The sequence below is a fragment of the Heloderma suspectum genome, chromosome 2 (assembly GCF_057233095.1).
Source record: "Heloderma suspectum isolate Gila_16-S chromosome 2, 16-S_ref, whole genome shotgun sequence".
NCBI classification, from domain to species: domain Eukaryota; kingdom Metazoa; phylum Chordata; class Lepidosauria; order Squamata; family Helodermatidae; genus Heloderma; species Heloderma suspectum.
In genome coordinates, this window is record NC_139459.1 from 119,248,549 (window position 1) to 119,265,676 (window position 17,128).

At 42.4% G+C, this 17,128-nt stretch overlaps 1 protein-coding gene across 1 annotated transcript in view; it reads left to right on the plus strand.

The window, feature by feature from the left end:
- Positions 1–17,128, plus strand: part of TEK (TEK receptor tyrosine kinase) — a 69,707-nt gene that overhangs the window by 37,718 nt on the left and 14,861 nt on the right. Inside the window, exons 8-13 of the mRNA XM_084834615.1 lie at positions 915–1,069; positions 5,266–5,410; positions 8,341–8,496; positions 9,539–9,673; positions 11,469–11,762; positions 13,380–13,679. Of these exons, the coding sequence (XP_084690741.1) occupies positions 915–1,069; positions 5,266–5,410; positions 8,341–8,496; positions 9,539–9,673; positions 11,469–11,762; positions 13,380–13,679 (1,185 nt within the window). The remainder of the gene's footprint in view (positions 1–914; positions 1,070–5,265; positions 5,411–8,340; positions 8,497–9,538; positions 9,674–11,468; positions 11,763–13,379; positions 13,680–17,128) is intronic.

Consider the following 17,128-nt stretch of genomic DNA (forward strand, 5'->3'; position numbering starts at 1 on the left):
AGCTGTCTCCCTTGTGCTGCCTGTGACACAGATTCTAGGTTTCTCAGATAAATTTCAATTTTTTTAAAGGGGAGTGAAAGTCAAGATAAAGGCTCTTGTGATGAAGATAATTAATGACAATTCCCATATAAAGGCAACTGTATCTATGTATGTATGTATGTACGTATGTACATATTTGTTTATTTAAACTTCCTTTCAACAGAAATGATCAGGGCAGCATTATGCATGCATGAAAGGTTTAAAATGGTATTAAGAGTGTATAAAACCATTTATGTATTATCCTTCCAGCTGAGGCCATGGGGATTAGAGTTTTACTTTCCAGTGGCATCCAGGAGCTCAGTAAACCACCTGGTTTTGCTGTCTGCCTGGGAACACAAAAGGGAGGAGGGTTGGCAAGCTGTTGGAAGACAGGCTGCATTCAGCTTGGCCAGTCACAAGTTATGATCAATATTCCAATGTCTAGTGGCAGTCTTAATGGCTAGTTTTTCAGCTTACAAACAAGCTTTGGCAACACTTTAGTAACATATGCATTTTTCTTTTAAAATGTTTGGTGATCTAAGGCTGCAATCCTATACTCTCTTACTTGGGAATAAACCCCACTGAACTCAGTCGGACTGGCTTCTGAGTAAGTGTATAGGACTGCACTGTCAGTGACTTTGGTCACAGGCGTACAGTGCAATCCTATACATGTCTATATAGCAGCAAGTCCCAATGAGTTCAATGGGGCTTACTCCCAGGTAAGTGGGTATAGGATTGCAGCCTAAATCTTACAGTGCTTGTTTCTGTGCTTCATAGGTGCAAACATGATTGGCTGTTTTCTAAAAGGGCCAGGAATGCTGTGCCAGCTCCCTTTTATCTCTGGTGAAAAAGAAAAATCTACATAGTGTGTTATAAATTCTTCATTTCACACACAGGTGCAGCAGATGAATCACCCCAGATCGAGAACGTACCCGATGCAGTGGAACTCAATTCTGGCTCAGAGTTTAAATCTACCTGCATAGCTACTGGCAAACCACTTCCTACAAAAGATGAAATCACATTGATAAAAAGAGATGGGTGCGTCCTTAAGGTAAGTTCCTGATCAGTAACTGAACTTCTGTGGGAAGGTTTATCCTGATGGAGAGGGTATTATTTCATCATTGAACCCCCCTCCCTCCCTTCTCTCATTATCTTCCTCCCACCCCCATGTTCCTCCCCACAAATTTATGTTCCTTGGACCCAGGGACCAGTCTTTTTATGCTTAGTTTATGCATTAAAGCATCATGTAAAATCATAGCACTTTTGTCAGAGATGGGTAACCTATTTTTGTCTGGATGCTGGATTGCTCCCTGGACCAAGTTGGCAGGCCAGGTGATATCACAGGACGGGGCCCTGCTTCAAAGCCCTGCCCCCTCCCATGAAGTCATTGTGCCCTGCCCACTCCCTCCCCCACCCCCATGTTGGCTCCTGCAAACACTGGCTGAATCCTTCCCATCCGGCTCACCTTCCAGTTGGGACACGGGAAGAGCGGGGAAGGATTTGCCTGGCACTTGCAGCCTCCGGCTTCTTCAAGCCCCAACTGAGTAGAGTGCCTCCTTCCCACCCTGCTCGTGTCCTGATAACTATATGAATGAACAAAATCAGTGGGACCTGCAATGAAATATTGCACAGCTCCTGCTGTTCAGAGTTCCAGCCCACCAGCCATGCCTTTTTCCAGGATACTCCAGACTATTTCCACTCCTCCCTGGTTTTCCAGCCCCTTCCCCCTAAATGGACAGTGCTCTATGCCCTCTGGTCATGCTCATTGGACGCCCTCCCCTTTCTAAGTACGTTTTTTTCTAAAGAGTTGTTCTGTACTTCTGCAAACCTTGGGGTTCCCCTAAGTCTGCTAATACCTTCTTCTTGTGCATGGATGGTGCCATTTTGGCTACATAAGGACCTGCAATTGGAGACTGCAGATGGCTATTAGTACATTTTTATTATAATTAGTCTTATTATTCTTGTTGGCTGGGTTTACACACCATGACAGCCCACCATGGGCAGCCAGCCATGGTGAGTTGTTGTGCCTTTGAACCCAGAGCTTATTTTACTGGGTAGCTTATTTTTTGGAAACAAGCCACGCTGATAACCCATGGCTTGTTGTAGGATTGTTCTTGCCCACAATGGGTTGTTGTGTCATCCAAACCTGGGAGACCGATTCTATCATGCGTTGCAGCAATTGGCTACAGAGCTGCTCGGCAAGTGCGGCAAAACAGCCCATGCCGCTCGCTTTTCATGATCTTGCTAATGACTGCCCTTCCACCAATGCCGAAACGGCACTTTGGAAGGACCGTCACTTGTTCCCCAGCTTTTTAATTTACTTTTCAATGCCTCAAAAATGTGCAGTTGAGATCATAATTTTTTTTTTTTTACAAAGTATGCTCTTACGGCTGGAAGTGCATAGTTACAGCTGTCCAATACCAGTAGTCTTGCTTGGTCAATTTCCTTGTATGTTTCATTTGTCAAAGGGAGCCACAAAGTGGCATAGGTAACATACAAGGAAATTGACAAGACGAGGTTGCATACTGGCTAATTTGTGCACAGTTGTGAAGGATAGGGGAAGAAATAATAGTATGAGAAAGGAAGGACCTGGTAGCGCAATTCAGAAGCACTGAAGGTGGGGTGAGGGGAGCCAAAGGAGTAAGTGCACCAAAGTACAATATCTCCCCCTTGGCGATGTGATCCTCTCACTTTTAAGTGACACTTCTCGGTGTTCTCCAGCTTTTCAACACTTCCCTGACTCCCCAGCTGCTCCAGAAAGGGGAGATATTAACTCCCCCACCTTTTCGGAGCACTTACTGCTGATGTCACTGCAGTTCCCTGACAGGTTTTTTTTTTTTTTAAACCCTGAGAAGGCGGCTGCATGGGATGGAGTGAATGGTACCCCATTGGTGGTAGTGAGGGCACATAGAAGTACTGCTGGTGCTGGCACGCCATTTGCTCCATCCCATTCTGCCATCCTCTAAGGTTTTTGGTTTTTTTTAACTGTTGGGAATATTTGCGCATTTTTTGGACTAGGAAGTAAAAGGAAGGGAAGTATATGCAAACGTTATAGCTGAGAAGTAACTGGAGGAGAATTCTGTGCAAATTTAAGGGCTGGGAAGTAAATGGAGGGGAAATTTGCACACCTGCAGTAATGGAGCACTTAATGCAGGCATGCAAAATTCCCCTCCATTTACTTCTCAACCCTTAAATCTACGCAAATTTCTCCTCCATTTACTTCTGAGCCATTAAATTTGCATACATTTCTGGAAATTGACCAGGCAAGTCTACAGGTATCGGACAGCTGTAAGCGTGCACTTGTGAACTTGTGAAAGACCACTACCAACAACAATAAAAACAACAACGCAACCACAACTGCACATTTTTGAGGCGCCGGGACTTTTTTTTTAAGCCAGGAAACAAAAAAAAGGTAGTGATTGGAGCAACCCCAATTGCGCATTTCTGAGGTACGAAAAAAAGCTGGGGGATGAAAAGGAGTAGATATCGGAGCAGGGAGAGGGAGATGAGATGGGAGACAAGACAAGATATCTCCCCTGGGATATGTGCCAGAAGCGGCTGGAGGACTGCAGGGGAAAGAGGAGGAGAACAAACCACAGCAAGCCCAACTGGGCATACCATAGATTGTTCCGCAAACAAACAACCCACCATGGCTTATTCGCAGGGTGGCTTAGTGTGATGTGAAAACCCGCTTGTTCTTGTTATATTTGTTTTGTATATTTTATGTGGCTATCTGCATTTGTAAGAATGGTTCAGTTTCTCCTATTATTATAGTTGCATGTGTCTGTATATATTATACAATTACCTCTGTGCCTATAACAGTGGTTCAAAATCATCTAAAAATCCCCCAAACATGTTTTAAAAGTACTTGCAGATGCTATATAAAAATAAAATAATACAGTGACAGTTGGATCCAGAATCGTCATTCCACCAACACTCTAGAGCAGATTTGGAGGGTGTGTGTGGGGGGGGGGGTTTGCAGAGGGGAGGAGAGGATGTGGAAGTCCTGTTCCAGAAGCGATATCCTTCTGCTGGTGGAATGAGGTTTCTGGATCCAAGCCTGAAACAATAACTCAAAATGGGAAGAAAGCCTAAAATGCCTTCTATTTAGGGATGTTGGAGAAATCTGCAATAGATTCAAATGAGTTCAGATTTCTATGAATCCGACTTGCAGATTCTGCAGTAGACTGGCTTTTTCCAAGCCACGTGGACTTGCAGACCAGTGTTTGACTTTTGGGGGGAATTTGCGCAGTTGAGCATTAGTGTTAATGTGCATTTGCAAACAGGAATGAAATTCTCATACATAAAATCCGATTCTGTCAATGAGCAGACGGTGGAACGAAAGACGGAAGATAATCCGTGAAACACGGATTGATGGAACTGATTTAACAAAATCTGCACACCCCTACCTCAGTTGATCAGAGAACTAAAATCACAATTACCAAAGGAAAATAACAACAACAACAACAACATTAGTGTAAGAAATGGGTACTACATGCTATGGTTGGCTCATGTCATTGCCCTGGAGATTGTCCTCTTCACAGAGGAGAAAATCAAAAGATTCTTTCTTACTAAGCCTACATGAGCAGAGGGGCTGGATTAGATGATCTCCGAGATCCCTTCCAACTCTATAATTCCATGATTTTATAATTGAATAGGATGGCCCTACAAACAGAGGACAGTCCTCTGTAAAAGAGTACACGTGGCCACCTTAGATTGGAGCCATCTCCAGAAGAGAGCTGGTTAAGCTGTCATGTTATCTATGTTTAGCCATGGTTAAGAAAACAGCAACTTTATGTAAGCAGTGACCCTTAGACTGAGCATTGGCAGCATTCCTCCATCTGTCGGCTGTCTGGCTCCATGTCTATGCCAAACACAGAGAACAAGAACTGCTTGATGCTGGGTCGGTCAGGATCCAATGATGGCTGTGTGAAACTACAGTACAGTGATTCCTGAGATGCTGTGGCCAAATAAACCGGATACCTTTTTATGTATTACAAAACTCTCCGCAGATAATACAATGTGTTCAGTGACATGGTATCTAAAATGCCTTAGCTCTTTCCTTTGCTTCTGATGGGTTTTTTAAAAAAATAGAAGGATAAATGCTGTGTGTGTGAATTTTTGATGGATGCAAAGAAGTAGTGTTGTTACCAAATTTCACCGGCAATGTAATTTTGGGCTGAATTTTGAGTTTTCTGCTAAGTCAAAACACCTAAGGAATTTCTTTTGTATTATTTGCTGTTTTAGCCAAACACAGTGGCCAATAGAAGCAATCAGTCAGAAGCTACATTTCACATTGAGAACATCCAGCCTTCTGATTCTGGAACCTGGGTCTACATCATTGAGACGGTAGCAGGCATGGTAGAAAAACCTTTCCAAGTCACAGTTAAAGGTAACTGTTGTTATCAGGCTTGGGCATACCTAAATCCTGCTGAAATCAGAGCAATCTAAGGGCCTGTGTGCTTAAATCTCATTGATTTCAATAGGTGTTAGATGGCCCTTGCCTTTTCTGGGTTGCAGATGTGGATATTAAAAATGGGTGATGGGAATGGCCAACAGCATCCTCATCCAATATCCACTTTTGCCCCTCCTGTATTTTTATGTAGAAGCAGAATGGGTGAGACTCACCAAACAGAAGTAAAGCTTTTATTGTTTCAGAAACCTACAATAACTGCTGGAATTCTTATGGGAAGATAGGGGAGGGAGCCCTCCATATTCAAATACGGTAACTTTAAGATCAGAAAGAGAGGCCCTTCTCACTTGCCCACCTGTGAGAGCAGTCAGATGGGTGACCACACATGAGAGGGCCTTCTCTGCAGTGGCCCCATACCTTTTGAACAAGTTGCCATCGGAGGTCCATCATTGTAGGCTTTTAAGAAGGCCTTGAAAACATATTATTTTACAGTGGCCTTCTCTTGAAATGACTGCTGTTGTTGCTGTTACTGCTGTTATCGAAGTTGCTGGTTTAATTGTTGGCTTTTATTGTTGTTTGTGTTGTTTTTATGCTTTTACTGCTTTTAATATTTTAACTGTTTTATGTATTTTATTGCTGTAAGCCGCCTTGGGAGGGCTTCTGCCCTGAAAGGCAGCCAAGAAATGTTTTAAATAAAATAAATAAATAAAAATAACTCTTTTCATTACAGCACTTTTTATACCATATTTGCACCACAAGTTATATGTTGATTAATGGATCAGTCATATCAGTTGATATGTAACTGTGACATACTAGTAATTGACATGATAATCAGATGCAGTGCTTTCGCTGGGTGAAGACCGTTGATTCTGGGGCTTGATATGAAGCATCAGGACCCAAGTTTTGCAGAAACAGATCTAGGGTAGGAAGTGAAAGAAGGGAGGGAAATCCTAAAATCCAGTCTTGTGAATACTAGGATTTCAGTGCTTGGCTTCAGACACTAATGGGAATGCCCACAAGCAGTGACCTCTGGAAATAATTTCAGTAGTCATGGGAAACAAAGGCCATTGAGAAAAAGGTCAGCAAAATGTGAATGGTAAGGCTGTAAACTGTCATAGATCTTAAAGGCTTTTTGAGTTTACCAGCATGACAAGAGGGGAAAAAAGGAGTTACTGGAAACAATGATCAACAGATGCTCAGGGACTTCTTGAGTACAGTTTGAGCTAGGGAAAAACAGCACCTTTGAACTGGCTGGCACTGTGGGGACCGCTGCCAGCAAGCCCCATCAGCCGTAGTGAGACTTGGGGAGGATCTACACTAGAGCACACGTTAATGCATACAGCACAGCAGCCACTGTGTTGACAATGCGCTCAAGTGCCACACACACACGGATAATCTTCTAACTGTGGGATAAGTAGGGAGTTCGAAAGGTCGCTTGTGTTCTAGTGTTCGTGTTTGCAGTGTGAGCACATGACACAAGCGTCAGTGTACCACTACAATTGTTTGGGAAACAGGAGGGCATGCTGCCATTTCAGTTTTCTTTCTCTTTTTCGGAATCCACTGACAGCATGTGCACCTTCCATGGTGCATAGCAATGAACGTTTAAAAATAAATTGCATGGTAATTCATAGCTACGCTGTTCCATGCGGGCGCAGTCAAAAGTAGCTGTTACCAAAAGACAAAACAAAAAACCACGGAGGAGGAGAAGGACGTGGGGTGGGGAGGGAAAGTTGGGGAGGTCGTGCTGCCACTGCCATCGCAGTCCTCTCTCTGCCAGGGCAGATGCCCTGTTGCCATTGGATGTGACATTTTTGCTGCCCCTTTAGGCCCTTGGGGGCTCCTGCCTCCCAGTCAGGGTCATGGGATGAAACCAGCAACACCGGCTCCCAGAGGAGGCAGGATGCCCAGGGCTGGACACCAGGTATCAGTTGGGTCTGTTCCTTGGCAATGGTGGGGTGGACTGTTCCCTCACTGTCTTCCTCCTCCCCCTCCTTGGGCTGCCTCTGAGCTACAGTCTCCTCCTCCTCCGGCTGTCCCTTTGGCATGCCATCTGGTGGGGGACCCCCAATGCTATCTGGTGGGGGACCCCCAATGCCCTCTTCCTTTTTCACTCACTCACAAATGAATGAGAGTGGGGAGGCAGAACGAGGAGAAGCTTGCCTTAAAACATCCGCGGGTGCTTTCTGTATCTCCCACATTTTCCAGTGCTGGAAGAAGGGAAAATGAAGCACCCTGTTCATTCTTGACTCTACATCATTGCTGCAAATTCAGTAATCTGTCAACACTTCTCATAAAGAAGAGAAAATCCCTCATATATCCAGTGAGGATGGGACAAGGAGAGCAGAACATACTCTGAGTGCTTTCATGCATGTGCTTGCTTATTGCTGAGTGAGTGGGGTAGAAAAAATATACTTCCAGTGAAAACTTTATGGGCTGAGGCCTATGAGGTGCAGAACAGATGGGTGGTTTCCTCTGCTCCAGAGGCATTATTGACATGCCTCTGAGCACATTCTTAAAATGCATCATGGAACCTCCTGCTTGGGAGCTCTCTATTCCCCCATCTATCACCTAGTTCATCCATTTCAAAGTTGTTCCTTATATTACTTTTTCTGGTGGAGAGACTAATCACTGTGTCAGAAACTACGTGTACATTATAATGAATGAATAGCAGGCCAGTATCCTTTTTTTTCTAGGGCCACACGTGGTGAAGTGGTGTGTCAGAATATCTGCCCTGTGGATCCCTCCTCAGAAGCAGAGCAGTGGGTCCGATATACCAATGTATTGATCCATAACAATCTCTGCTCGTGCATTCCTTCTGTTAATTCTAGAGACGTACAAACTTTGTTACTATTGGATTTTTTAAAAATACTAATTATATAATAGTTGTGTCACTTCCTCTTTCTGACCAGTTCTTCCTGTGCCTCAAAAAGCTCCAACATTGGTAAACAGAGGACATAATTTTCTCATCATTGAAACAAATGCCGACTCATATTCTGGGGATGGACCGATTGTCTCGACCAAGGTTCTCTACAAAAGTGACAAAACTCAGTGGATGTCAGTGGAAGGTAAGGATCAGCCCAAAAGTTGAATATTTATCACAGGGTTGCAGAACCTCAGGCCTGGGGGCCAAATTTGCCTGCCTGGGGGCCCTAACCAGCCCTCTGGGGTGCTGGAGTTGGCCACACCCCTTCCCTAAGCTCGTGCTCACCTTCCCCTGACTACTGTTTCATGGTTTCCCAGCTTTGTTCCATTTTGGAGAAGCTTTTGGTGGCTGCATTTCAGTGGTGGTTGAGGCCAAAGGCCAAAGGGACAGGGACAAAAATATCTGCATATTTTAGCTTAGAGTGCTTACTGCCAGTAACTAAGCCTTTGAAGAGCATTTTAGAATGGAGTGGGGAGCGGGAACTCACAAAAGTCAGGAAACCATCAAATAATCAGTGGTTGGAGGAAAGGGAAGGGGGCCAATGGAAAGGGGGCACGGCCATCTGGGGAACTCCAGAAGACTGGTTTGGAACCCCAAGTGGGCCAGATTTTGCTCCTGTGCGTGAGGTTAAACCCTGGTTTAAACTATGGTGAGAACAAGCCAGGATCAAGCTGTGGTTTCAGATCCTGGCTTATTCTCAAATCATTGTTTCGTTCCCTGAGCTTGGAACATCAAAGTGAACTGTGGCAGGGTTAAAATAGAAAGTTTTTTTTCATGGGTGTGAAAGAAGGGATGGGGAAAAGGCTCACTACCTCTCATTCTCCTAGAGCGGAAACTATGGTTTCCAATTGCAACTGAGCCAGACTTGTGGAATGGGGATATTTTGCCTCTTCCAGCTCACTGCAGCATGTGATGCCCCCCAAAAGGTGCTTCTGAATGGGGACATTGGCAAAAATCAGAGCGCTCCACTTGCACAAGAGGACATTCCATCTGCTCATGCATGGCTCTGCTCATGCATGGTTCTACCTCTGGGAAACAGGTTTTTGATTTGTTTCAAGAGGAAACAAATATACTTGACCAGAGGTCACAATGGGACAAGAGAAATATGTTTGTATACATCTAAATCTTTGTTCCCTTATTCTTCTGCAGTGTGCAATTCATTTTTTCTCTCCTTTCAAACTTAGTAACTGGAAAGACCTGGACGCTAGACTCTCTGGAACCAAAAACAGAATATACTTTCTGTGTCCGTCTGACTCGCAGAGGAGACGGAGGAGTAGGACACCCTGGGCCACCAGCCAGTTTCACTACAGCTGCTGTTGGTATGTAGATCTTTGGACATTTCCCATAAAGGCGATATTCAGTCCCATCTTTCAGTGTGTGGCCACTTTGTGCATATGTATAGCCATTTGCATGGGGAAAGAGCATTTATCCAAAAGTGATGAATTAAACACATTGTTTTATTATTGCTATATATATTTTTTATTAAATTATATGAATAAAACTTTGTGAGAGTAAGACCCATTAAATAGTGCATCATATAATATCAGCTGCATTACGCTGATATTAAATGTTGCTGTAAATTACAATACATTATGTATTGTATGTTGCAACACTTTATATAAAGGTGTCGCTTCCATTTTTCAATTACCTGGGCCAGATTTCTGTCGTTGGAAAAATGAACTGTAAATTAATTTTGCCATGAATGTAAATCAAATGCAAATAATATAAAGAATGTAAATCTTTACTGTTCTTCCTTATTTCCCTTTACTATTATAAATATATGATGTATAGGGATATAGTCTACCCACTGAATAATCATTCATTTCCATACAGGGCCTGCCAACTATGTGCTACGTGCTGCACAAACACAAAACACAGTCCAAATAATGCAGAAAGGACCAAATCAAAGGCAAAGGACAGCATTCACAGAAATAGCTAAAGTTCAAGTGAAAAGCTGGTGTGGGAAACTGGAGATCAATGAGAGAGACACAGAGCAGGATGGTGATGGATGACGTCACATGTTCTTTGTTGGACAGATTTTTCTAAAAACAAACATGTAAACTCTCCCTTAGATTATCTAGCTCTGATTCACATATTCAAGGCTGAAGTTGAGCGTGGCATTTTGGTGATGGGTGTGTGTCACAAGACAGGGTTTCATGGTATTGGAGGCAGCCCTGGGAGTCCCAGAAGTTGGTGAGTGCCATGTTCTCTACCACCAACACCCCAGTCCCAAGAGCAGGGATGGGCAACTTGTGGCTCTTGAGATGTTTTGGCCTACAACTCTAATGATTTCCTCACCATTGGTTATGCTGGGTAGGACTGATGGGAGTTGTAGGTCAAAACATCTGGAGGGCCACAACCTGCCCACCCCCACTCTAGAGTGACAGCAGTAAGCCCTGCCCTCACTCCAATTGGCTTCAAACGATGCTACATCACATATTATTTTCATGAAGCCAATCAGAGTGAAGATAATGCTTCCTGGCTTCAATCTAAGGACCTCTGGGTGGGAAGGAAAGGCACCCACCAGCTTCTAGGACTCTCAGGAGTTCCATTATTACTGCTTCTAGGATGGTGAAACACATGATGGCAACAAAACAGGTGCATTGGGGGGCAGTTTTGTGAAATTTCCTCCCCATCTTCTGCAATATTTACTGGAAAAGCTCCATAGAGAACTTTCAGCTCATATTACGTTTTTATGTGCATATAATTTTTTTTTTAGGGTTTTTTAAAAAAAATTATATACACATAATATTTGAATGAGACAAACACGTGCTATTCCTTGGAAAGCCAGGATTAGCTGCAGCTGTACATGAAACCCAGACATACACTCTGTTGCAAACATGTTTGGTTCCTGCCACGTAATATTATGTGTGGAACGATCCTCACAAAATGGCTTTTCATAGAAATGGATGTAGAGGAGAGCATCAACTGAGGAAAAGGAGTTTTAGCACACTATAAGTTGCATCTGGCTCTTGGTTGCTGCCGACGGTGTGAATAACACCCAACAGGCTACAACTGGAACACAAAACCTTAGCATATTAACACACTTTATCCAATGGGTGAAGAACTGTTCTTTTCCAATGTCATTCACATTCCTTCTTGTGACCCTTTAAGGTCTCCCTCCGCCAAGAAGCCTCACCCTTGTTCCTAAAAGCACGACAGCTCTGAACTTGTCATGGCAGCCAGTGGTTCAGCACGGGGAAGATGACATCTATATCGAAGTAGAAAAGAAGGATGTGATGGATATGAGTGGGAAGAGCACCACTGTCAGTGAACCGCTAGGAAATCAGTCTTCTCTGCTCATTGACAATTTAGAACCCAGACACCAGTATATGTGCCGAGTCCGTGTGAACGGCAAGTCCGAAGGAGAATGGAGTGACTATCTCTATGCATGGACCTTCAGTAACCGTAAGTTAATGGAGTAATTTGTATGGTATAGTCTAACCTTTTCTGTTGGTATCGTCTGACAGGTCAATGTATGCAGTTTTCCAGGCCTGCTTTGTATGGTATGGTTTGATCTGCTTTGGTATGCTGCAATACAACATTTTGTTCCAAGCAGTTTTTATCAAGGGATATAAATCCTCCCCACCCTTGATAATGAGTTCTTTGAAACTTATTGGGAATCATACCAACTTGTACAGCTGTTATGTTTGATCTCTTTTTGCCAGCTGTAGGGCTTTTGTTTTTGTGTATAATCTAACTTTTCCCCTTTCCTCCCTGTTTCTCCACTGGAAAATGATGTCATCACAACAGTGATGTCACTATAATTCTCTGCACTGTACAGGTAGGTTAAGCCCGGACTGGTACTGTACCTTGCCTCTCTCTCCCAAACCATAACACGTCGACCTTTGTACTAATAACAGATGAGTTTCTGATCACATGAGGACTCCTACTGGAAGCATGAAGCATTGTATTGTTATTACTTAGTTCTAGTTCGTGATCTGCATGTTGCTCAAACATCTTGATTTCTTGAACCTGTCTTTTCACCAATTAATCAATTCAATTTACAAAACCTCATATTGTCAAAACCTCATTTTTAAGATTGAGTCGCTCATTTAAAAACTTTCTCCATTATTTAAAATTGGGATGCAAAGATTAAACTGATGAAAACTTGCAATTCTTCTCATTCTTGATCTTTAGCAAGTTCAGCAACATGGTTATTGATTCTTTCAGGGGAAGGACAAGAATTTTGCTATCTTTTTTTTTTTTTTTACTAAAAGATTACTGACAAATTAATTATATTAATAATAGAAATCCAAAGTAATCAATCAGCCAGCTCACTGACCAATTAACTATTTACTACTAGTTATTTATTATTGACCAACAGCTGCAAAATAATTTATTAGTCAGCACAGACTCTCAAAATTATATCACATTAAAAGTCTACTTAATATAAGCCATTAGGAATTGAATCAAAAGCACAAAATATAAGGACTTCATTTATTACAGTTCATTTATTACAGTTCTATAGCACCCAATAGCCAAAGCTCTCTGGGCAGTTTACAAAGACTTTTATCCAAAAAACTATGAGGAGAGGCCATCTTACATAATAGAGTTCTTCTGCAGCTTCCTTTTCCCTGCTGCAGCCCTTTGCATCCTCCAAAGGGCCAGTCTTATAGAACGGGAGACTTCTGGGATGCCATAGGATGTGGTGCAGGGAGTCGCAGATGGAGTGATTGACAGAAACTGCAGACCTCCCCTACCTTGCATAAACAGAAATGCATTCTGCTTGCATTAGGACCCCTTTGAATCCCGCTCATGGTACTGTTACACTAAGGCTGCAATCCTATATGCACATACCTGGGAGTAAGTCCCATTGAATTCAGTGGGGCTTACCTCTGAGTAGGCATGCATAAGGTTTGCACTGTTAAGCTGATTTTTTAATTCATTGTTGCCAGGTTTTAAACCTAATGACAATGCCATTCAGTATAGATCAGATCCAAATTTGTTGTGAATGATTTAAATCAAATCTTCTCTTTTCTTAGAGGGACCAAAGAATAATGTGAAATGTGTTCTGTTTATTAGGACTTCCTCCTTCACCTGGTAACATCAAGATTATAAATGTCACAGACTCCTCTGCTATCATCTCTTGGTCAACTGCTGAAGGACACTCCATCTCTTCCATCATTCTCAGCTACAAAATTTATGGCAAGACTGAGTACAACCACATTGATGTCACCATAAGAAACACCACCATTACCCAGTACCATCTCAAGGGTCTTGAGCCAAACACTGAATATCTGGTTCAGATAAGTGCCCAGAACAATATTGGATCAAGCAACCCAAACCCTTCTTATGAACTGAAAACCCTCCCAGAAACCAAAGGTTAGTGTCAGTGGAGATCTAAGCTCCTCATTCCCAAAACAATCCCATTCATATTTATTCAAAAGTAAGTCCCACTGTGTTCAATCAAGCTTATTCCCAGGTAATTGTGTGTAGGACTGCAGGTTAACTGTACTTGACTGATACATGCAAGACAAGTTATATTGTGTACCCCCTCCCTTTTTTTAAAAAAAATCAGTCGTAAGGTTACCAAAAATTCTGGCGTATAAGCAATTCTTATGTGTATTTTCATGATTTTATTCTAACTGCAATGTTTGAGTTTGAGCAGATCACATAATGTTTGTCAAAATATTTTGTCAAAAGACTGAGGTGATAATGGACAGGAGAGCAGGAAAGTGTAATAAATCAGAATGGTGTAAGTAACAGAGGAATAGGAGCCTGCAGGAAAAACTAAAATTCCTCGTATCCACAGGGGTTGTTTTAACGTGATCAGGATTGGGACAATGGGAAGGGGAATCTAACCCTTTCCCCTTACACTACAGTCTCATTGGAAATCACTCTGCAAGCTCCTATTTGCAGCAAAGACCAGCTTGGGAAGGGGCAGTTTTCTTCAGGACTACAGTATGGAGGTGTTAGACCCTTCCTTCTGGCAATCCTGATGCTTCTGCATGGCTGCTATTTAACAACAACAAACTAATGCAGATTAATATAGTTTTTAGGATGATGATTTACTGTTGTTGTTTTATTCGTAGGTTTGTTTTTAATTTTACTGTGATTTATGAAACATCCTGTGAGCAAAACTCTGCTTGCAGGATATTCCCTATGGTGGAAGTGGATGGCAGTTTTTGCCAATTCCCCTTTCCCACCTGTATCTCCCCGTGCCCTCTGAAAGTCTGTTCTGGAGGGTTGGGGGACCCTCTAGAACAACATGGAAAGTGGTGCTGGGGGCTGCAGGGGAAAGGGGGAAACAATGAAATTTGCTTCACTTCCCACATTCCACCAGTGGGGTACATCCCGTAAGCAGAATGGAAGGAGCCCTTCCATTCGCAGCAGGACTACTCAGTATCCAAGCCAATATTTTTATTTGTAAGCTACCTTGAACTAGTTTTTTTCATAGAATGGGGGAATGTAAATGCCCAAATAAATAAATAAGTGATCTTGTGTAATGGGTAGTTTGGCCCACACACATATGTACCCTAGCCAAGGTTTTTCATGTTTTCTTTTTCTTTTATTTTTATTGCAAAAATATAAACAAATATATAAACAAAACTTCACGATGTAGAAATAAACTATAAAGATAAGAAATGTATACACAATACATGTCAACAATATTCCCTAAAAAAATATTCAGCACCTTAATTTACATCATAGAAAAGCTTCTGTGTTTTAACAAATCTAGATTATGTCCTCATAAAGTCAATAAAAGCAAACCACTTCATACAGAAAGTCTCAGTTGTGTTTCTTCCCTCCCTATTGTGAATTAAGTTCAGCCAGCTGCATCAACTCTGCCACTTTCCAAGATTCAATTAAGCTTTCCTTTAGGGTAAAGTCCTCAAAATTACACTAAATTTTTGCAGCCACCAACATACTCCACACTTCAATTTTCCTTGAACATGCTGCTCTAAGTATCTAAGTAAAATGTTGATAGTATCACAAAGCAAAGGTGTCTTGGTAATTTGAACAAAAACTTTCAGAATCTTCTTCCAAAAAAGTCTGATTACCAAGCAGTACTACACTGTGAACATCTCAGACAAATATCCCTATTATTCTTCTGTATCAATCAATATGGTGTCCAGTACCACTAATAAAGCATTGGATCCAGATATCTGGCTATGGAAGTGAACTGGCACCAGCTGACTTTCCTGTCTTCTCCTCTCCCTGTCAGGCCCCCTATCCTCCCCACTCCCCCACCTCAAATGCTCCCTCCAGGTTCAGGAGACCCTGCTGAGTGGATTGGGCTATGACATTGGGGGCTGAGGGAGAAGGGGGAGATCACAGAAAATCAGGGGGAGGTACCTTCTGCTCCACTCACAAATCTCTAATACAGATTTTTTTTCCCCATATCTGGTCAGTGATGGATAATACCTTTTCCCATCTGGCCTTAATTGCCTTTGTTCACTTTGTGAAACAATAGTAGGCTAAACGTTTGAGACAGTAAACTCTTTAATCTGATGCTATCGAACATCAGAATATTTTTTTTTAAAAAGAACAACTGTAAGCTCATTGACTGAGCCATAAAGCTTCCTGATTGAAAACATCTAAGTTACTGTAGGTGGGGGCCCACCTAACTGTTGTGACAAACAATATCCATTTCATGTTATGCCCTTAAATAATACAGCATATCTCAGCTAATTAGTAACATCCCCCCAACATGAAAATTGGTCCTCCTGTTGCGAAGTTCAGAGATTTCTCTGTTATATTGAGATTTCTCAGTATAAAGGAAGGTTGGTAATAGACAAATCTCTGAACTTACCTGCTTGCCTTAACTTCTTCCAAACTAACAGTATAGGTTTAATACATATATTATAAAGGTAAAGGTGTCCCCAGCCAGTCGTGTCCGACTCTAGGGTGCGGTGCTCATCTCCATTTCTAAGCTGAACAGCCAGCGCTGTCCGAAGATGCTTCCGTGGTCATGTGGCCGGCATGACTGAACACCGAGGTGCACAGAGCGCTGTTACCTTTCCCGCCGAAGCGGTACCTATTTATCTACTTGCAATTTCTTGCTGTCAAGCTAGGTTGGCAGGAGCTGGGACTGAAGACGGGAGCTCACTCCGTCACGCGGCACTCGGGTCTCGAACTGCTGTCCTGCCGACCCTCCGGTCTGCAGTTCAGCGTCTTAGCCACTAAGCCACCGCGGTCCCTACATATATTATATCTCATGACAATTTAACATTTTTAGCAATATCTCTGCTATGTCACAGCAAATAAGCCAATGGAATGTCAGAGCAGCGTTGTGCAATGATGAGCCGTGGAGACTCTGAGTCGTTTAGCCACTGTGCAATGGTTTTTATTCTGGTGGCATATGATTTCTTTAAAGTTGATGCCACAAGGGTTAGTATCTTCCTTTGTCCCCATATAACCTCATATAAAAGGTTTTGGTTTCTCTCCCCCCCCCCCCGCCCCCAGTTTTCAACATATCCAAGGAGCTAGGTGTCACAACTAAAACCTGAAATCTTGGAACAATATTTATTTTCAAGGTAGCTGCTTTTCCTAACTATAATATAGCTAAAGCAGACCATTATTTCTATTAATGACTAAATGTTAATTTTAAATAAGCTATTTAGATCAGATGACAGAAAAGTCCTAGGTATTTAACAAGTTTCTCAGACCATTTTTGTACCCAACTGGATGCCAAGAAAGTCATTGTTTTTTGAGAGATATTAAACCCTGGATAGTCTGTCTTCTGAGGTAATACTATACTCCTTAATGTATTTAAAGGCCCCTGGAATCAAGTTTAAAAAAAAACAGATTATGTAGGCAAGTTATAATTA